Raw genomic sequence first — 22070 nt, forward strand, 5'->3', positions numbered from 1 at the left:
AAGCGACAGGATAGGATCGCTCAGCGCGGTGAAACCAATCTAATTACCAATCTAATTAATGCTATATGAGACGCGCGTTCGTCGCTAAGCACGTAGATTACTTAGGCCAGTGTTGTTAGACGAATCGGGTTTCAGACGCGCGTCCAATATAGCTTCAGTAACGTACCGGTCACTAGTAAATAAGAAATTATTAGTCGCTTATGTAAAATTTTTTCAAAAATGTTGAAAATTTTAATATATTTTACATATTTTACATAAATATACATTATAGAAATGTATTATATATATATGTAAAATATGTAAAATATATTAAAATTTTCAACATTTTTGATGCGAATGCTGCCGCTGTTTTGGCGGTGTACTCTTTTAGATCATCTAATCAGAGTTTTAGATCTGGAAGAATATATCAATAGCAGCGAGCGCTCAACTGTTGAGTACGCTGAACGCAGCCATTGACAAGAGGTTTGTTCCCGTCGCACGCTCCAACATGTCCAACGCGCTTCATTACGTTCGCGTCACTGGAACCAATATGGCGACTAGATGTTCGCGTCGCGAAAGGGATCTCAGTACAATAATGGTCGTAACCGGGTCGCGAATCGTGAGTCATAATCGTATGTCAACGCACAATGTTTTGATGTATGCCGTATCGATTACATTACACGTCGATCTCTTATGATGATAACATGTTTACATCAGCGGTCATTTGGTAAAATTATTGGGTATGGGAATAAGTTTCTGCCCATTGCAGAAAGATGTCGTTAGTAGCATTGCTCGTGTGTTTGATAGAACGGCAAGATATGTTTTTGAAAGGTATGTGTCCAAACTTTTGAGCCCAATAGATTGCATTAGTTCGAAGCGTAACAAAGAGTAACTTTTTTTGCGTTGAAGATGTCGGAATTTATTTAAAAAAAGGAATTTATTCAACATTTGGGAAGTTTTACTCCATTATTTTATTTTAAAGAAAAGTGCTGCGGAAACGCATCGTTTGCTCGTAGATATTTACGATGAGCATGCTCCATCGAAAACTAGTTGTAAAGAATGGTTTCGGCGATTCAACAATGCTGATTTTGACGTGCGTGACAAAGAACGCGAAAGTGCACAGTGAAAAAATTTGAAGATGCAGAATTGCAAGCATTACTCGAAGGAGATTCGTGTTTATCGCTCGATAGGTTGGCAAAAGAGTTAAATGTTGATAGATCCATAGTTGGAAAACGTCTACACGCAATGGAAATGGTGCAAAAAGAAGGAAATTGGGTGCCATACAAATTGAAAGAGAGAGACATGGAAAGACGTTTGGTCATCTGCGAGATGCTTCGTCAATGACAATAAAGGAAGGGTTTTCTACATCGTATCGTAACTGGCGATGAAAAATGGATCTACTACGATAACCCTAAACGCTTGAAGGCATGGGTGATGCCAGGTGAACTAGGTCCATCAACGCCAAAACGAAATATCCATGCTTCGAAGAGTTATTATGTTGTGCATCTGGTGAAATCAAAGAGGTATTATATATTATGAGCTGCTCAAACCGTCCGAAACCATCACTGGCGATCGTTATCGGCTACAACTGATACGTTTAGAAGAAATACTTGGAAGGAGTAAAGTGGGAAATTCTGCTCCACCCGCCGTATTCACCGAACATTGCCCCTTCAGATTTCTATTTGTTCCGATCCATGCAGTCGGCCCTTTCTAGAGAACGATTCAATTCTTATGAAGGTATAAAAAAATGGCTTGATGAATGGATCGCTTCAAAAGAACCAGATTTTTTCATTCTAGGAATCCGTTTATTACCGGAAAGGTGGGAGAAAGTTGTCGCTTCCGAAGGAGCATACTTTGAATAAACTCACTTATATATAATAGATTTGTTTAAATAAACACATCTTTTTCATTTAAAAAGGGCGGAAACTTATTCCCATATCCAATATAAATTGTTAATGATAAATGACAAAATAAAAGATATAGAATCGACCCCTAGAATCGATCCCCTCAATCGAGGGCTGTGTAAGGGCTTGTGTTTCTAATAACAATTACTAACTACGGCGGTTATAAATGAGGTTGAAAGACGTTGAGTGGCCGGCACTTTTATTTTTTTTATTTAATACAGGCGGAAAAAGCTACATTTAATCTAACTCTATCCGAAATGAATCTCAACCATGCATAGAGTACACATTTTGTTCCAATTGAATTGTGCACAATGATACACTTTCTTGTGTATGTTTGTGTTAAGATGTGTTAAGTAATTGGAAAGCACCCCATGATACTAAGTGTTCCGTTGCGCATAATGGCGATAGCAATACTGGAAATAACCAATCAAATTTTTACCCCAAATTCACGCTGTTACTGCGCAATCATGGGAACAGAACACCTGGTATCCTTACATCATGAAATAAATAAGCAGAGAATCGTGTGGCGCTGTCAGCTTTGGACTCCAGTTTGGTGATCCATGTAGAACACGGTACATCTGACGGACATTGGAGGTGCAGGCATCTTTAGCCAACTGGTCAGTAGTTTTGTTAACGCTCTTGTGTGAAGATACCAAAAAAAGCTCGATGAGAAATCCAGTTTGCTGGGACAAATCAGATTGAACTTGAGAAGGATGATGAGATAACTATTACAGTTGGGTTTAGGATAACGAACATTTCTCGAATCCGTGAAAATGATAATGTTCAGGCAGATTTTTTTTGGCGATCGAGATAGCTTGTAGGGAAATCTCAGCGGAAAAGACAGATAATTCTGATGGCATTCTCTGCATCAAGCGTAGACTGAGAGAAAGAGGAAAGATACCCGTACCAGTGGCGGAATCTTTACCGAGCTTAGAGCCATCTGTGTAGGAGACAGTGCACGTAGATATAAGTTCCGAAGCTCTGGAGAGGAATTCAGACTACGATCCACTTGATGCTACAAGTGTTTCAAAGCATTCTTTCATTGGTCAGTTAGTAAAAAATTCTTTCTTCCGATTAGTCAATCAAAAGTTTCGAAGCATTTATAGTATCAAATGGACCGCACCCTCAAACTGGAAGGTAGAGAGAGTGCTAGATTTGTCTATCAGAGATACAATCATTGAATATTTTAGAAAAAATGGAGACTGATGAATATAAAAGGAAAGGAGGGACAGATGATTAATGAATAGAATTGACGACGTGCTTATGAATTGGCGCAGACACGGGATTGTATGCAGAGCCGCTGCGATTGATTCCAAGCAAATGTTTCCACGTGATTAAAGTTATCAAGGACAGGATTGTTTGCAATGGCTAGATTTTTGTACAAGAATTTAGATGTAAGGTATCCAAAGCGGATGGCCAATAACGTTTCTTTTAGTTCTGCCAACATAACATAATTAATGGGCGTTGAGATTCTGTAGCATCCTGCAAGCTTACTGTAATCTTTACAAAAGGATTGTTCTTAAATGATTGCATTTAGCGTATTCAATGGAGCTGCGGAAAATAGCACAACAAAGCATGAGAAGTGGCTAGATGTGAGATCCCCATCATATACCCGCTAGAGATGCTATATAGTAGACAATTTTGGAACCTTTCTGAATAAAATAGAGAGAGGCAATATATTTTTTGTCTTTAAGTCCGGAGTCAAGAATAATGCCCAAGAATCTAATCAAGTCCAATTCAAGGTCTTGTGGATTAATGTGCAGAGGCCTTGTCAGATTGACTCTTTTTTTTTAAAGATCATGAATTTTAATTTTGGTGACAGGTCAAGGTCACGATTGCGTAGAAATTGATATAGTTTATTAATAGCGTTTTCGGCCCGACCGGGTTTGCACCAACTTGGATTAGAAAATGCTTCGCTATTGATTGACGTTACACGCTCTACTAATAGGAGAGCACGAAACATCATTACTTCAACCAGTGGCTTGAACCACATCTGACACTTTGTCTGCGTTCTCCCCAGCAAATGGGAATGGATTAAAATTTTTTTAATGCGTACTTTAAATCCATGAAAATGGATTGGATCTGAGCTGACATTAGTTTAATATTCGAAAAAAAAAACATTCATATTTTAGGGTTACAAATTTTATTCCTAAGACATTTATAATAATTATACCTGAAATTAACTACTTCAAATTGATATTAAAAAACGCACTTTAGTGGGATTTGAACTTGGGACGACCTCTGGATTATAAATCTTCTACGTTACCCGCTACACCACTTCTTTAATTGGTAAATGTGTTATTCATTCTCTACTTTAATTACAATCAGTTAAACTAGTGCACAAAATTATATAAGTATAATAAAAATATCATAATTTAACAGATAATAAAATATACATAATTTATTATTATGAGACAACATTGCGTAAGTGTCAGATAATCTAATCTCGCTTGACCGATGTCGCGCACCGTGATTAATCTAATATTCGGGCTGTGTTCGACTTGGTTTGCGAGTGTTCATTCATTTTACTTCTAATCAAAGAGAAACAAAAGAACATAGCTCAATTATTTTTACATTATAACTTTTTTGAATTTAGATTAAAATGAAAAATTTTCTACTTATAATTTTGAATAATTTAAGTAGCATTTATGGTCCATTTTTAAATAAAAATTTTTTTTTATTCAATTAGATTGAAAAACTGCATTTCATATTAAGAATATTGAATTGAGTAGTATTCACGTTGCACAGAAATTGCTGATATTATTTTTGAATTTAACTGAATTAAAAAAACTACTTTTTATTTACAATTCTGAATTGAGTAGTATTCACGATGCAGAAAATGCTAATATTATATTATTTTTAGATTAAAAGGCAGATATGCTTTATACAATTCCTATAAATGAATAAAAATGCATTCAGGATTGAAAAGGATTCATTTTAAAATCTGAAAATCTGAATCCATTTTAATCCATTCTCGTTTGCTGGGCCTGCTTGGTGGAGAAGTACAGTTTCGTTAGAGTACTTTACAGGACTTCATCATAGTATAAATACATACAGTATGGACACTGAACTTTTTATTTTGGTTCCTAATTTTTAGTGCGCATGCGTCGATTTCCAACCAGGAATATGGCTGCTTACAGTAAGTTGAAATTGCAGGTTAGCTGGATCTCCTTCCCATAAAATATAATTAACCCTTTCGCCTACAATATTGTGAGACTCGTGATAAGGAAACCGGGCCAAAGACCTGAGAACTGTGGTACATTGTTCGTACAAAGCTTAATTTTTTTTTAATTGTAATTTGTAAGAGAAAAGTATAACCAAGGATTAATAAAAGTTAAATTTTACTAAAAAATCAAATCAAATTTTTTCGGATATGCTATATTAATAATATATATAAATTGTTATATTTGTATACAATAAAGTATTCTCGTAATAAAGTATACGTGCGTGCGTGCGTGCGTGCGTGCGTGCGTGCGTGCGTGCGTGCGTGCGTGCGTGCGTGCGTGCGTGCGTGCGTGCGTGCGTGCGTGCGTGCGTGCGTGCGTGCGTGCGTGCGTGCGTGCGTGCGTGCGTGCGTGCGTGCGTGCGTGCGTGCGTGCGTGCGTGCGTGCGTGCGTGCGTGCGTGCGTGCGTGCGTGCGTGTGTGTGTGTACGTATATTATTAAATTACAACTTTACATTTAATTACAATTTTCATATAGTATTTAATCAATTATTGTTTTTAATTTATTTATTACTGTTTAATATTATTATTATTATTATTATTATTATTAATATGAATATTATTTTTATATAATGAGTTCGTTAACATTATATTATTATATAATTCTGATTTAAAAATATACTCGCTACAACACGACACAACTTTTCATGACACAACCGAATTGTCTTTTTTTTTTAGAAAAATCTCAATCATTCTGTAGCTTTATAAAAACTCAAATTTATAAGCGCCTTTCCAACCCACAATATGGCGGCGAGTCATGTGACCTGGAACCCACTACATCAAAGGTGCCGACGCTCAGTGCCCATACTGTATGTACTTATACTTATCCCTATCGTTTGACTGTAACAGGGGAATACTCGACTGTAGTTGATTGGTTCTTGCATTCTAATCCGATTTAAACCCTCGGTGAAAACTAAGCCAAAGACGGCAGAGATTTAAAGAGATGCTTGCAAACTAGGCACACAATGTTATCCCTTCCATCATGGATTTTTAAGTACAGTTTTAAGATGTCATAAGCCAATCAGAAGACCGTTACCATCTTAAGACATTACTTAAGACGATCTTAAATAAGAACCAACTATGAATACCACTATATGGATAAGTTTATTTCTTATACCATGGTATTTTTATACCATGCGTCTGACGACGCAAAGATTTAAAAGGATTCGCGCGACATCCAAGAGGCGTTCGTTCTCTTCTCTTGGAACGTTTATAGAGGGTCTCAAAACATTTCGGATGTTGTCATCTCGATGGTTCCGTCTGCTTCGAAAATATAGCAACGTGATCATAGCAGTATGTATTTTCCGTTCGACGAATCACCATTATGTTGTGACAAAATTGACAAATCCGCCGGAAAGGTCCAGTTGCCTGCTCGCCCGGTTTACTGCCGAGAGATTTCGATCTGTCTGTGTTCACGGTCCCCGATGTGACTTCATTGGCTTCTACCACGCCAATCGTTAACACGGTAGGCATAATATAACCTCACTCCGACTCCCAGTGAATGATGCTGAAGTCCGCACCACGCTCGATTGTCGTCGAGTTGAGCCTTGGCCAATCGAGCGACGGCGACGATGACGATGACACTTTTTGATGGTCGCACTTTTTGCTAGTTACAATTGTTACACTAATTTTCATTCTGATTTCGGTACCTTCGAGTTAGATTCTTTCAAGAAATCCACATCGTATTCTCTCTAGGCGAGCAGATCACATGCGACGATGACGACGGTAAAAATATTGTCACGCGTTGAAGGAAAATCGTGAATCTCTGTTGGAGATCAATTGTAAACTAATTTTCCTGTTATTATACAGATTGTTAGTTGCAATTTTCACGATGAATATGAGCGTTGGGGATATGTCCTTTCATCTGGGAGAGGTGTTTGACAGCTATGAGGAATTGGAGCAGAAGTTGGACAGAGTCTCGAAACATACATTGGTGCATTACTGGAGACGAGACAGTAGAACTGTGAGCGGGGCTCATATGAAAACAGCACGGCCAATTAGTGAGCGATTGAAATATTATTCTGTCAAATATGCATGTATCTATGGTGGCCAGAAATTCCTTCCTCGTGGTGCTGGTAGAAGACAATCTCAGTAAGTTTTTAATTGTTTCCTTAAACAATAGCTGTTATGTTTAGCAGAACACAACAGTTTTACAACTGTTTTATGATTGTCTGCAGAGCTAGAATCATTCCTTTAGAACTAGAAAAGTATAATTCAATCAGTGCGAAGAAAACTTTCAATAGTTTCAAATTAAACATTCTGCTGAATGAAGCCAATATATTGGGTCATCTAAAAAGTATCCACGGTTTTTTGTCACTAGATGGTGTTGATGGTCAACACATCTAGTGACAAAAAACCGTAGATATTTTTTAGATGATCCAATATATTAATGATATATTGGTATTAATATTTATCTAGCTTTGACATAATTTATTTCTTCTTTCTGCATTCTTACATGTGTTTACAGATCCATACGAACAAATTGTCCTGCTCACATTATGGTCAGAGCAACTAAAGATGGCACACAATTAGAAGTGACTAGTGTTAATAATGAACACAATCATGAAATTTCAGAGGTACATTTTTATCAATTTGTTTCATTATATTAAATATAAAATAGTCTATTATAATAGAGGAGAGAATAATAGAATTAGAAGAAAGAAAAAGATATAGATATTTTATATAGAACTAAATAGAAAAGAACATAAAAAACAAAAGAGCGTTTTGCTTTACTTTTGAATTAAGAATTTAGTATCCTTTATTGTAATTTTTTATGTTCAATGTATTAAAAAAAATCCTGTTTTTTTCAAAATTACAAAATTTAATGTACGTGGAAAAGACCTGGCAGATTGTGTTACAATACTGGTAACATTAAAGACGTTTAAGCACTGCAGAGTTTATTCAAATACAGACAATTGAAAAGAAAGTACCATAATATTGTAAAAATTGAAATAAGTACTGTAACCTCAATTATTCATGTTTGCATGTTGTATAAATTTAAACTTAGAACAAAAGATACACTAAACTTTTGGAAAAGATACAGTCTTTGTTTTAGGTTAAAATTCATACTAGCACAAATAATTAAGATTAGAGTACTCAGTATTTTTCGCTAGTTATTTTCACATGTTGTGGCACCTTTTTTCCAATTTTCTATATATTGTATAAGTAGCATTTTATAGTGCATTTTGTTTCCAATGTTCACTAGTAATATATCGGGTCTTTCACATCAAGTACATTAAACTTTGCAGTTCTAAAAAAGTGACGGAACTTTTTTGAGATTACATTACATTTAAAATAATATCTGTTACATTACATTAAAAAAAATATTTTGTAAATAGGATCTATTTAAGAGACTTCCTCAGGAGAGAAAGCTCTGTGGTGAAATTAGACGAGATGTTCAAGATCTCATGCAGTTGCATGTTGATCGTAAAAGATTGAAAGAATACGTGCGATTACGCACTAATAAGGAACTGCGATCCAAAGATTTGTTTAACATAGCAGCAGCTAATAAAGATAAAAAAGATATCACACCGGAACGAGCATATCAATTATTTGAAAAGATTCGCAATATCGAAAAGATGCAGGCCAGAGGTGATAACAGAAAAAAGTTTCCCGAATCTGACGACGAAATAGCACAGACTATAAAAAGAATGAAGAAGGAGCAGAAATCCCCTTGGAATCAAGACGTAAAATATACTTGTAATTTTCTCTTTATTATTGTATTAGTATTATCAATGAAATAATGTTCTCACCTTAGGGATTATCGACAGAGTTAGAAGTGAACGAGGGAAATGACGGCGAAGATTCTTACGGTAGTCAACTGACACAAGAGGAAGTAGTCGATGAAATTGATACTAATGAGGGTGAATTATTGAGAGCGAATAATGAAGGCGACATAATAGCGACCGATGGAGAAATAGTAGGCGAATTGGTAATGGAGAGCGGCGATCCGTCGGTGATAGTTGAATCCATTGTCAACGCGGACGGTTCTGTTTTCGTCGATGAGAGGGAATTCAATAACTATTGTAACAATCACTTGTCACATACAGTAGATGATAGTCAATCACCGAAGCGACGTGGTACTTAAATTTTATTAATTATATTAACTGGAGTCGTACGACGCTCGATTTCTTGAATGAGAAGCATGCACGCTGCTATATTTACTCTGGGGATCAATTATGTATTTTTTTCCCTAATGCAGAAACATGAAAAGTAAAAATTTTTATGTATGTATTAGGTGTTGGAATTAATTCGTAGCATTTTACAAGTGATGGGAAGTACTTTCATTAATGTATTTTTTAATGCTCATGTGAAATAAATAACATTCTTTCATTAAAAACGCTACGAATTAATTCCAACACCTAATATGTACATACGTACTGCATACAAAAAATGTTCACTTTCACGTTTTGGCATTAGGGAAAAAATTACATGATTGACTCCCTGATGCTAGAATACATTCACGCATTGAGCACAGCATGTAGATTTCTGCTGACATGCGTGATTTCTATGTTTATTATGCATAGCTTGTTTCCTTGCATGTACATAAGATTAATATTAAATACAGTTACATGATTAAATAAACGATCAATAGCATCTTTAGAATAGAAACAATTGTGCTAATTTCGTAGTTATCTATTAACAAGCTAGAGATTGCATACATCAAAGCAGACATAATAGCATACATGCATATATGCTTATTGTTTAAGAAATCGAGTGATTTCAGCTTTAGTATTTTTATTGTACTGGAGATATTTCGTTAAAGGAGACTTTATATATATTAGTTCTAGATATAGAAACGATTACTTCTACTACCACTATCGAGAAAATTACAAAAGAAGCGTCTACTTCGCCCAATCATAAATCACAGACCGATCCTTCAAAGCTTCAACAATCACCAAAGTCAACTAGTAGTTTTCAAGAAACAGATTCAAGAATTTGGATCATGAATGAGGGTACTTCTATGGAAACCGAATTGGAACAAGAAAGCGGACCCGAGAGCGAGACAAACGTGGCGACCAAGCCGGTCTCGACGATAAAGTCAGACTTGGAGACAACCGAGGCAGTACTATCCGACGATACGAGCCATCAACTACTTCAAGAGCAGTTGGCGGTGCTACGTGCTGAGAAGGGGAAATTGTATCATGAGACTGAAATGCTAAAATTGAAAAAGGACAAATTGAAGTTACAGATCAATTGCTACTCAAATGAAATAAAGAAACAAGAAATGGAGAGGGAAAAATTGAGGCTCGAGATCAAGCTGCTTCAATCAAAAGTCATGGAAGATACTAATGATGTTTCTCATTACATCTTTGTGCCCTGAACTCCCTGCCTTTGTTACAATTTAATTGTAAATGTGTGATATCTTGTATTTAACATATGTTCTACTCCGCGTGGGTCATCGTACTTTTTGTTTAATCATTTGATATTTTGACTATTACTATGTTTACACGACTCGATTTATGTCGAAGTTATAATGTCAATGTTGTAAAACTGGTCAATCATAATTATTCTTCTGAAGAATGGAATGAGCGGTTTAGTTTTCTAATATCGATGTTATAAGTGTTATAACTTCGATTTAAATCAGGTCTTCCATGTAAATGTAGTCTATAAGAACAAATGTGATTATCAAATAGTTTTTGATATCATAAATAGATACATAACTATATATTGCGTATCAAATATTGGTACATCAGACTTCTTTTTATAATAATAATTTTTAAAATTTTTTTAACCATTATGAAATACATTATTTAACAAATATGACAAACGGAAACCAAAATACGACTGGATAACGCGGCGTTAATCAACGATTTAAAATTGGTTTAGTAAGGAATATGTTAACAAAACCTGTTTATGTGAATATTATGAAACAACCGATGATCTTATAGTATATTTCACTGGCCGCACTGGTGCGCACTATGGAGATCATGGTGGAAATATACAAAGTGAAACATTGTGCATAATGGCGATAATAATACTGAAAATAACTATTCAAATATTCCCCAATTTCTTGTGTATAATAGCGTTGATATACTGGAACAGCCAATCAAATTTTACTCAAAATTCATGCTGCTACTGTGCAATCATGGGAATGGCTCGCCTTATATATTTCCACCATGCACGAAAGCAGCGTATTTTACTGAGCATTTCAGTGCACACGAAAACGATACGCGCTGGGCTATATTAAGGAATTATGGCTAGATAACTTTAGTGTACATTTTTGCTATAATATACGTAACGTAACCTATAATATAGAGTTACCTGGGCGTAATTCCTGAACACAGCTCTGTTTCACGGAGAAGCCTAGTGCCAAGTTTTTGCATTTAAATGCAAGAATTCAGCACAAATTTCGAGAGACGGTGCCAGTTTAGTGCAATATGGAATACAATTAGCATTTGAACTACTAGATTTACTTTTTTCATCATCTAACAAATGAGGAATTATTTCTAAAAGATAATCCACGGAAAATTCCGAAGATAAAAAAATTTTGTTGAGGTAGAACATAACTTTATAAATAAGGAAGTAAATATAATTAATGTTTTCATTATTTTTATATATTATGATATTATGTGAAACAATAGTATCTCGATAAAAATTTTTTATGTATAAACATACATAAATATATATAAACATATATAATTATGTATGAAATGTGTTCGAGGATATATGACATATGGACAGTGTCTCACGTCATGCTTAGTGCCGAGACACTATTGTGTCTCTAGATATGTGTCTGTCCATATGTCTTTCTTTTGTAAAATTATTAGCAGGGTTGAGTAAGTTAATGATTTTTTTAAACCAAATTAAGTTAAAGTTAATGCTTACAAAATTAATAAAATTAAGTTAAAAATTGAAGGAATAAAAAATTAACTTAATAAAAATTAAGTTAAGATTGAATTAATTTAAGTTTAAAAAAAAGTTAATTTTGAAAAAAATTATTTTTGAAATCAGAATGTCCTAATTTTTCTTAAAATGAGATTAATTTAAATAACACTTACAATACAGATAAATTTAATTTTTTTATTCATATGTAAGTTATTTATATCCCAACAAACATAACAATATAACTGTAATATACACGTGTGTTATATTACAATTATAATATATTGTTGAGACAATTGCAACTAAGGTACGTTGCATGTAACTTTGTGTTTGCTGGGCTAATAAGAGTCACTATAAGACATTTTTATCAAATTTGTTAGAGAGAAAATATATTTGCATTATCTCTCTTTAACCTTTATCTAACTTTTTTTAACCTCTGGAACGACTGTTCACGCATGTTTACGACTACATTGACTAGACTTGACTATTTGTTACGAAAAATGTATACAAAAATTTACAAAATATGTGGATGTGCAGAACTGTTTTACAACCATTCTAAATCTAAGGCTCATTTCATATTTATGTTGCTGAAATATAATGACATCTAAAATTAATGTGATTGACAAAACCTAACGCCAATAAAAACTGGCTGTGACTCTTATTATAGAATATCTAATCATAAAATCATTGAATTTTTTCTAAATTAATTCTCTAATGTTTAAGATTTTATAAAAAAAATATTAGCATTAAGAAACATAGAAAAATTTTTAATTAAAAAAAAAATTAATAAATTAAAGTTTAAAAGTAACTAAATTAAAAAAATAATGCTTTTAAAATTAACTAAGTTAAGTTAAAAGTTATTGACTTTTTAACTATTTTTTTAACTTTTAACATTTTAACTAGTTACTACCCAACCTTGATTATTAGTATAAAAAAAATATTGAGAAAAAATAAAAAGATAATTAAAAAGATTTCATTTTCGCAACTTATTTTTTTAATTATTTCTTAGGGGATTTCTCTAGGAGATTGTGATTATAATTTTTATCATATTAAATAATTTTACAAAAGAAAGAAAGATGTATGGACATATGCCATATATTATTATATATACGTATTATATAATTATATACATTTATATATATTTATATGTCCATACATGAACAATTTTTTACCAGAATATGTTGTATAATAATATTAGTACTACCGGTTATGTTATTGTTGCAGTTCAAAAGTCATTTTTGCGTTTTCAAAACAACAGCTTATAAAATAGTAGACATGTATACATTCTGCATAAATCCTTCCATAACGAATTACGCAATATATATTTTATGTCATCAAATGTAGCGGCAATTGTGCACTATAAAACCGCACAGATCGACACACGTGTTTAGTTGAAAGTGTAAGAACTCGCACTTTCGCCATTCTCCTGCAGTGCTGCTGCCACTAAACAAGTTTTTGATGCGCACTCAGTGCGGCTCAGTGAAAAACACTATTAATGCATATTAATGTGACAAGAGACATGGTGTTTATTGTTATCAAAACAAAAGAACACAAGATATAATGTATAATATGCGCGATGAATTCATAATACGCCAATAATTCGGAGCGAGAATATGTCTGTGTGTGATGAATATGTGTGTGGTATGTGATAAAGTAGTACAATAATGTGCGTGCGTGCGTGCCGTGAATCGCGAATCGTGAAAGCGATGTACGGAATATACTCTCCATACAGCATCGAAAGTTTTTTCAGAAATATCTCAGAAATATTTCAATTGAAAAGTGAAACATTTCATAAAAATGTTTCATTGTGAAATATGTCTGCAATATTTCTGAGACAGCTCTGAAATAGCAAAATGTTCGCGATTTTTGGACATGAAACCTTGTTGAAAGGTTAATGAAATGTAGAAATAATCTGCAATCTTCGAATTCCGTAAATTTTTTATTTTCCTCAACAATCAACATCCAAATATCCACTATAGATATAAAGGAAAACAGAAAACTCCCTTTTCTAGATGTTCTTATCTCTAAGAAAGCTGACGGTACTTTAAGTCATCAAGTATACAGAAAAATCAATACACACAGATATAATAGATACCTACATGCTGAGTCGCATCATCACCCAGCACAAAAACAGTCAGCAATCAATTCAACTTGTACATAGAATTTTCACCATTTCTGACAAAGAACATCTACAGATAAAACTCAACACTTAAAACTAGCCTTACAGAAAAACGGACTCGATAAAAAAGACATAACCAATTCAGCAAACGAGAATGGATTGAAATGAATTGAAATGGATTCAGATTTTCAGAAATATTGATTGAATGTTAAATTGAATGTTAAAATGAATGTTTTTCAATCCTAAATACATTTTTATTCATTTATAGGAATTGCATGGAGCATATCTCTATGCCTTTCGATCTAAAAATAATATTAGTTTTTTTCTGTGCAACACATTGTGAATACTTCAATTCAAAATTTTGAATAGGAAATGCAGTTTTTCAATCCAATTGCATCCAATTGAATCTAATTGAATCCAATTGAATCCAATTAAACCCAAAAAAGTTTCGCTACTTAAAATACGCATTCGGATAGAAAAAAATTTCAATCCATTTTAATCCATTCTTATTTGCTAAGAAAATAATCAATAAACATGCAAACAAGACAACGGTCTCTGACACACAATCGGACGAAAGGATCCTATCTATTCTCCGATATGTTAAAGGAACAACAGATTGGTAGGATATTAAACAAACATAATATTCAAACATATCTTCGAACCACCCAAAAAGATAGGACAAAAAAAGGAATTAAAAAATCCTAAAAATTAAAGACCTCTACTCAGCTCCGTAGGAGTATACAAAATACCTTGTTCCTGTAGGCAAGGAATATACATTGGAGAAACCGGGAGAATGGTCAACCTATCGATAAAAGAACACCAACGTGATGTCAGGTAAAACACGCCTCGCAGTCAGCATTATCAGAACACAACACCGAAATAGGATATTAAATATTGTTTGACAAAACGACCACAATAGCCAACATTACACCATACTTTCCAAGAAAGTATAGAGATACAAAAACACCCTAACAATTTAAATAGAAATAATGACTACAACATAAATAAAATATGGAAGACCATTCTCCCGATTATTGAAGACTGATCAATTTCCTCCATCTCTCCCCCTCCCACTCACAATTCTTTTCTTCCCCCCTCCCCACCACTCCAACAAGCAGTTTAATATAAAAGGAACGGTCCGGAGGAACAGGGTGCTTCTCACCCTGATGAAGTGGACTGCAAAGTTCACGAAACAATGGCATTCCAAGAATGGATTTCGACACGGAGAAAACCCGCGAAACGTATAATCTTTATAATCTGCAATTTTTTGAAATATTACCAGAGGTTTCATTTCTAGTACTACAAAAATGATATATTTAAATATATACTTGATTATACTTAATTATATTTGATTATACTTAATATAATTGATTATACTTAATATACTTTGATTGATAATATATGAAATAATATTTAAGTTTAATAATATTTAAGTTGGCGATATAATTACTATTTTCGAGAAAGACTTTAAGTTTCAATAAGTTTTGTAATTTTTAATTTAGAACACAAAACTTTTAATAAATTTTCTGAAGTACTTAAAATTTATTAAAAGTTTTGTGTTCTATATTAAAAATTACAAAACTTATTGAAACTTAAAGTCTTTTTCGAAAATAATAATTATATCGCCAACTATATGGATTAATTAATTATATTATATAAATGTATAAACATTTATACATAATCACTATTAAAAATTCACACCTGCAGTTTCCACATAATATCATCCCAGATAGTCAAACATGATATAGCATGTTGTGCGAACTAATGCATTGCATATGTTGTTATATATTTGCTATACATTTGCTGACATCAAAATAGGATACGTTATGAATACAATAACATGACTGTTTATATGTAATCAGTTGTCGAAATTTCTAGAGCAAACTGTAAGCATAATGGTGATACATTATGTTGTCGGCATCATGACAGCAACTAATAATCAATCGTTTAATCTTGAGCATCATGATGAAAACATAACAGCAACAGAAAATATGTAATGATCTCCATCTGTTGTTGCAAATATGTCTTAATATTCATATACAAAATTTTTTCGCAATTAAAGTAGAACAAGTTATAATAACATTAAAATTACGTTAAACTAAATCGTTTGATATAAAAAAGATTTTTAATAAATATTTTTGGCCATTTAACATCGTAATTTTTTGTTCTGTTTAAATATTTTTTATTTATTGCATATGATAGATTTTAGAAACATTTCTGTTAAAACACTTCATATGACATATTGCAGAATCCTTTGTTGTATATGAGATGTGAAAGAGGTTGAAATATTTCTGAAAATTTTCCGCAATAATTGATGCTGTATGGGTCATAATGAATGTTACAGAGGTGTATAAGACACTAGATTTATGAAGTACCGCAAACTTATCTCCATTTTGACGCGGTCATTTCAAATTTATGCATTTGTATATACTGTAAACTATTTCCTAGAAGTGTAGTATGTACGTTAGTGTTCTAGAGTTCCTAGAGTGTACACAGTGCGACAAATATGTTCCCGGATATGAATCTCAGCAACCAGTGGCGACATCTGTGCGTTCAAACATGCATTTTAAAGGTTGAACATTTTGCTATCATCTGTCAAAGTTTCATTCATTTTGATTGACATATAACGAAGATATGACAGTTCATGTTAAACAAGATTTTGGTCGAGATAGAAATTTTAATATGGAACAAAGAGCAGTGATTAAATTTAACGCAAAACTTGGTAAAAGTGCATCAGAAACATTCCGATCGATGCAACAAGTTTACGGCAGTCAATGTCTAGGTCGTACAGCTGTTTTTGAGTGGCATAAGCGTTTTTTGGAAGGCAGAGAGACCCTTGAAAATGACAAAAAATCAGGACGGCCAATTTTTGTTCGAACACCCGAAATGATCGAAAAAGTACGTGATTTTGTTGCAAACGATCGCAATGCATCACTGATGCAAAAATGATGGAGGAGGCTTTAAATATCAGTAGAGAAACGATTCGAACCATATTACATGAAGATTTGGGTAAAACGAAGGTTTGTGCGAAGTTTGTTCCACACACATTAAGAAGCGATCAAAAACTTCATTGATTGTCCGTCAATGTTTGGCTCGAAATCGTGTCTCTGTGTTAAACCATCCACCGTATTCATCTGATTTGGCCTCCTGCGACTTCTCATTATTTCCAAAATTGAAATTGAAATTGAAAGGACGCTTTTTTGATGACATTCCGACCATCCAATCAGCTTCTACACAGGCACTAGAGGCAATTCCGCAAACTGAGCTAGAACATGCATTTGAATCACTATTGAATCGCTGTAACAAGTGTATTGAAGCCAGAGGAGAATATTTTGAATAATAAAACCAAAAAATATGCATATTATTGTTTCAATTATGATTTTCAGGCCCTGTCCGGGAACATATTTGTCTCACTGTGTATATCAATTGCACACGAGCCAATTGCGTACAAGCCAATCACAGCGCTAAAAAAAATTAAAATAAATAAAAAAAATTCTCTACGCAGAAGTCGCTGCGATTGGCAGTGGGCAATTGCTATAGTGTGCAAGTGAACCACTTTCGTTTTTCGACAATATACGAAGCTATCTGAAGAATACTAAGTGGACCAAGTTGGAGAATCAATCAGAAGTGCCATGGTGGAAGGGATAACATAGTGTGTATAGTTGGATAGTGTTTTTTTTCTAAATAACTGTTCTCCCGTCTATGAATTGTTTATAAAATGTAAGGGCTACCAACTATAAAACGCTAAATGGGGCGGTAGTCCCATAGTCAATTTATATTTTAAATAATTGTCTTAAATATAATGTCTTAAGATGCTAATACAGATCCTCGGATTGACTTATGACATCTTAAGACTGTACTTAATGACAGTACTTTTAAGACAGTCTTAAATGCAAGAATCGACTATGAATACCTGTTTCGCATCGTGAAATTGGTACTGAATTTTTTCTTATTTGACACACTTTATGTTTCTCTTTGTATAGAAAGAAAACCTAAGATGCATTATAACATAAGATATTATTATTATTTAAGACGATTTTAAAATAAGAACAAATTATGAATATCGCCCCATGTTTTGCGTTGCACCCTATTGACGACGCAGAGTAAAAGTAGGCGTGATCTGGCTGAACTGCACACATCAAGACTGTGTTCGGGCAGCGCGCTATTTATATCATCATACTATCCTGGTTTTATGTTTAATAGATGATAGAAGATAGACTGACACAAATAGCGCTAATGGCGTCTCTCCAAATACAGCCATGTAATCTTTCCACCATGAAGTTATGCCAACTCTGATTATAGGATCTCTATTTAGTGCTAGAGATCCTATAATCAGAGTTTGACGAAAGCGGGCACAACTTCTGATTGATTCTCTACCTTGATCCACTTGGTATTCTTCGGATAGTACATACAGTGTCGGAAAACGAGTACAAAGAAAAGAAAGAGATAGATAGCTACAAACAGATGAGTAGAAGCAGTGTCAAAGAAGTTAGAAATTGTTCCGATATCTCAAACGAAGAGAAAATTAACAAATTATAATTGCACAATTCGATTAATTGATTAACACTCGATTAGTTACATGACATTTTCCCGAAAAACTAGACTGAAAAATGTTGGTAGTAAGTTCATAAGTTTGTGATATGTGCTTATGGACAAACTTATGGACTTACTACTTTAACAGTGTTATTTAACAGTGTTAATCCGTACAAATTAAAATCATGTTGCTTAAGAGTTTTTGTTAGTATCAATATTTTTCAGTCTAATTTTTCAGGAAAATGTCATGTAACCACTTAGTTTCTTCAGGTATTGTCGTTAGGTATTCTAACACTTTTTGCGCATGCGTTCATACGAAAAAGCAACATCTGTTATCTCTTTCTCCGCCATTTTTGATTCACATTTGCCAAACTCTGATTATAGGATTTCTATTTAATGTAATATAAAGACGACATTTAGTGCGATGTTACTAGCGTTTTCGGTCCGACTGGGTTTGCACCAACTTGGGTTAGAAAATTCTTCGCTATTGGTTGACGTTACACGCTCTATCAATAAGAGAGCACGAAACATCATTCCTTCAATCCAAATTAGTGCAAACTCGGTCGGGCCGAAAATGCTATAAGAAAGTTGATGGGACATCTGTTTCCTTCGGGAAAAAATTGATTGACAGGTGTGATATATAAGTCCTGGCGCGAGAGAACATGGTGTCTTTCCACTTTATTTTACTGTGCTCCAAGAAATTATCTTATAATTATTGGTGTGATTCCGGAGTAATTGATCATTCTTGTATTTCGGTAAATTCGGAGTGAGGCCTAATACCGTATTCGAGGCAGTTAGTATATTTGAGATTTCAGAGTAATTATTTTTGTAACCGGAAATCGGAGCACTGGTGGAAGAACATGGTAAGTAATCGATAATTGGCATAGAACGTCATAGAAGGTTCTCGAACTCATAAAAATCATTTGAAAAAGTGTAAAGTTCAATGAATAAAGAAATTGAATTAAAAATATTTCAGTTTCTTTTCCCTGTAAATGTCTCGTTTATTTCATAACAGTAATTAATCTTTGACTATATAATATGGACTATTAGCGGCAACTTCAGATTAGAATGAGTATAAAGAAAGTGGCGCCAATACATGTGCCTAATGCTGATTGGCTCCGCCATTAAGTATCCTTATAAATGTTATAAAGAAACAACGTTAAAGAAAGAAGAAGTTAAGACGAGATTGTGGACGATGCTCAGTAATATATTAAAAAAATGATTACTTAAAGATTGTAAAAGAATTAATACTGTAAAAGAATTAATACTTTCTCTACATCCAACTTTGACCACAGTTACCGCACCTCTTACTTACAATCAGTAATATCCTTATATTAGTTACAAAAGCGTTCAAATAATGGAATTGCCGAAAAATTAGCTGGAACTGGCTGTTAAGAAGTACTTTACTCTTGTAAATGGTCTTGTAGTGCAGTGCCAATTCGAAACTTTAATAATCATTAAAAAGTATTTGAAGACCGGAACTTTGCGCGAAATCTATAGAAATCGTTGAGACTATTGTAGAACTATAGGAAAATACTAAAATTTTCGCTGGAAAAAAGTACTTTACTCTTAACATTAAAAGGTACTTTACTCTTGACGTGCGGTGCCAGCACGCGGGTTTTATTATTATTTTAATATATTTAGCGGTCGGAACTATCGTTTAAACCTATCAGGAACTATAGAACTCATCGAGAATTATAAGATTTCATGGTTTTGAATTGATTTTTTGAATCTTGTGGTGCCACGAGAAGTTAGCACTTCAAATTTTTAATGTTATTATATTTTAGCTAAATCAACAGAACTTTCTATAAAACCTATCAGGAATTGTAGAACTATTACGGGTGCCAATGAAACTTGTATTAAAACTTGCGGTACCAAAAGATGGGCTGCCAACTTCACACACGTCAGACTTTTCAGTAAAATTTTTTCAACGAGATACTTCTTAATCCTTCTTAAAGCTATTTAAAGTGTCTACTGCATTCATGGAAGAATTTTTTTGATTAAAAAAGTTAGTCCTTTATTCTATTATATATAAAGATACATATTTTAATATCTTTTTATATTTATACGGAAAATACAAATATTACAAACAGACTTCAAAAAATACTCTCTGTAACTTTTGACTACTCATAGTATAAAAAATAATGATTTGACAAAATATACATATTTTTGTGCTATATCTGTCTTGAAAATGTATATTTTTGATAACCATGCATATAATGATACAAGATATTTCTATTGCAAATGTCTGTAAACGCTTTGTCCTTTGATAATTTTTGCTGATAACTAGTTGTGCAATGAGTTGATGTGTCTAAAGCGAGCAGTGCCGTTTTCACCGTTAGCATGAATTCTCGTTTTTGCATATTTATTCTTTTCTGTTTCGCGGGTAAGTATCATATCGCAAATTTTATAAATATTATCTAAAATTATGAAATCTAACAGGATATTTGCATTACGGATCTTTGAACAATGAAGTACAAAGGATCATTAATGGATTAGATACCAATATCAATTTAGTTCCTTATATGGTAAGGATGAAAGATTACATATCTATATCATGTGTAAATAAATGTTAATGTAAACAAATGTACCGTTCGTAAATTTGAGAACGCTTGCCATATTTTTGCAATTCATAAAAATTTAAGGATTTTAGTGAAAGTAATCATAAAGAAGTTTTCAAAAATGTTTTAAAAATACTTTAAAGAGGAAAAATTGCCATTTGAACTTTGTCTTCGATGATATAACTTTCCTAAATTATATATTTGCATGTCTGCGAATTTCTCTTTGTTTTTATAAAAATCAATTATTATAAAAGTTGTAACTTTTATTTGTATTATATTATAAAATAAAGAAGATTTTGTTATATAAGCTATTATAGAGTTTATGAAGTGGAATACTATATATTGGATTAATAGGATCTAAAAATAAATTTCTTTATATCCTTTTATTTACATTTGTACATTTATTTACATATTTACATTTTACATATACCTATATATGTAAAATAACATAATATGTAACATAAGTAAATAAATGTACAAATGTATATAAATGTATATAAAAGAATATAAAAGAACTTACTTTTCCTTTATATAGGTTCTATTAATTCATTATACAGAGTGAATAAAAAATCCCGAACCGGTAAATATCTCGAAAACTAAGCATTTCTGAAAGATTTTCTACAAAAGTTGTTTTAAATGATCTATTCACTGGTCTAGTCGGTCTGATCTTGTACCTCTTATTTTTATTTTTACGTCAAAATGAGTTCTTAGTGCAAAAATGAAAACAACTTCCATTTATGTGGTCTTGATTTTAACAAATGTTATTTAGGACATAATCCTGAACAATATTCAAGAGATTTTAACCATCGTCGGACACTTTGCGTAATGCTAATGCCAGTGGTACCGTAACTTTCAAGCCTTGTAACTCAAAAGTATTTAATAAAAAATAACTTTATAGTGTTTTGAAAACTCTTGACACTAGATTC

At 33.1% G+C, this 22070-nt stretch overlaps 2 protein-coding genes and 1 long non-coding RNA gene across 7 annotated transcripts in view; 2 read left to right on the top strand and 1 right to left on the bottom strand.

Annotated features, from left to right (window-relative positions):
- Positions 1–2065: 2065 nt before the first annotated feature.
- Positions 2066–5424, bottom strand: LOC147907810 (uncharacterized). The gene is made up of 2 exons (XR_015546917.1): positions 2379–5424; positions 2066–2296 (listed from the first exon to the last, which is right to left on the bottom strand). It is a non-coding gene; the product is annotated as an uncharacterized LOC147907810 (long non-coding RNA).
- A 665-nt stretch (positions 5425–6089) lies between these two features.
- LOC105143206 (uncharacterized) lies at positions 6090–17409 on the top strand. 3 transcript variants are annotated; one of them, XM_011051342.2, is made up of 6 exons: positions 6090–6399; positions 6916–7197; positions 7574–7682; positions 8445–8792; positions 8864–9185; positions 9891–17409. In XM_011051342.2, the coding sequence occupies exons 2-6, from the start codon at positions 6938–6940 to the stop codon at positions 10427–10429; spliced, it is 1578 nt and encodes a 525-aa protein (XP_011049644.1). In that variant the 5' UTR covers positions 6090–6399; positions 6916–6937; the 3' UTR covers positions 10430–17409. The 3 variants fall into 3 exon arrangements, with proteins under 3 accessions (XP_011049644.1, XP_011049645.1, XP_011049643.1); XM_011051343.2 differs by lacking the exon at positions 6090–6399 and adding an exon at positions 6412–6831 and having other exon boundaries at positions 9897–17409; XM_011051341.2 differs by lacking the exon at positions 6090–6399 and adding an exon at positions 6413–6831.
- Positions 17410–20863: 3454 nt separating this feature from the next.
- The window catches only part of LOC105143210 (trypsin), a 50503-nt gene continuing 49296 nt past the window's right edge, over positions 20864–22070 (top strand). For all 3 annotated transcript variants that reach the window (XR_015546911.1, XR_015546912.1, XM_011051344.2), the window contains exons 1-2: positions 20864–20969; positions 21026–21111. Coding sequence is in view for 1 of the 3 variants with exons in the window: in XM_011051344.2 (XP_011049646.1) it covers positions 20927–20969; positions 21026–21111 (129 nt within the window). In the remaining 2 variants the exon portion in view is untranslated. The remainder of the gene's footprint in view (positions 20970–21025; positions 21112–22070) is intronic.

This window comes from Acromyrmex echinatior, chromosome 12 (genome assembly GCF_024713525.1).
Source record: "Acromyrmex echinatior isolate Ae372 chromosome 12, ASM2471352v2, whole genome shotgun sequence".
Classification (NCBI taxonomy): domain Eukaryota; kingdom Metazoa; phylum Arthropoda; class Insecta; order Hymenoptera; family Formicidae; genus Acromyrmex; species Acromyrmex echinatior.

What these genes read in the sequence shown, in the direction of transcription:
- LOC105143206 (XM_011051342.2), top strand. Translation starts at nt 6,938, where the DNA reads ATGAATATGAGCGTTGGGGATATGTCCTTTCATCTGGGAGAGGTGTTT. An exon ending in ACAATCATGAAATTTCAGAG is followed by an intron (nt 7,683 to 8,444) that starts GTACATTTTTAT and finishes TTTTGTAAATAG; the next exon opens with GATCTATTTAAGAGACTTCC. An exon ending in AATCCCCTTGGAATCAAGAC is followed by an intron (nt 8,793 to 8,863) that starts GTAAAATATACT and finishes TTCTCACCTTAG; the next exon opens with GGATTATCGACAGAGTTAGA.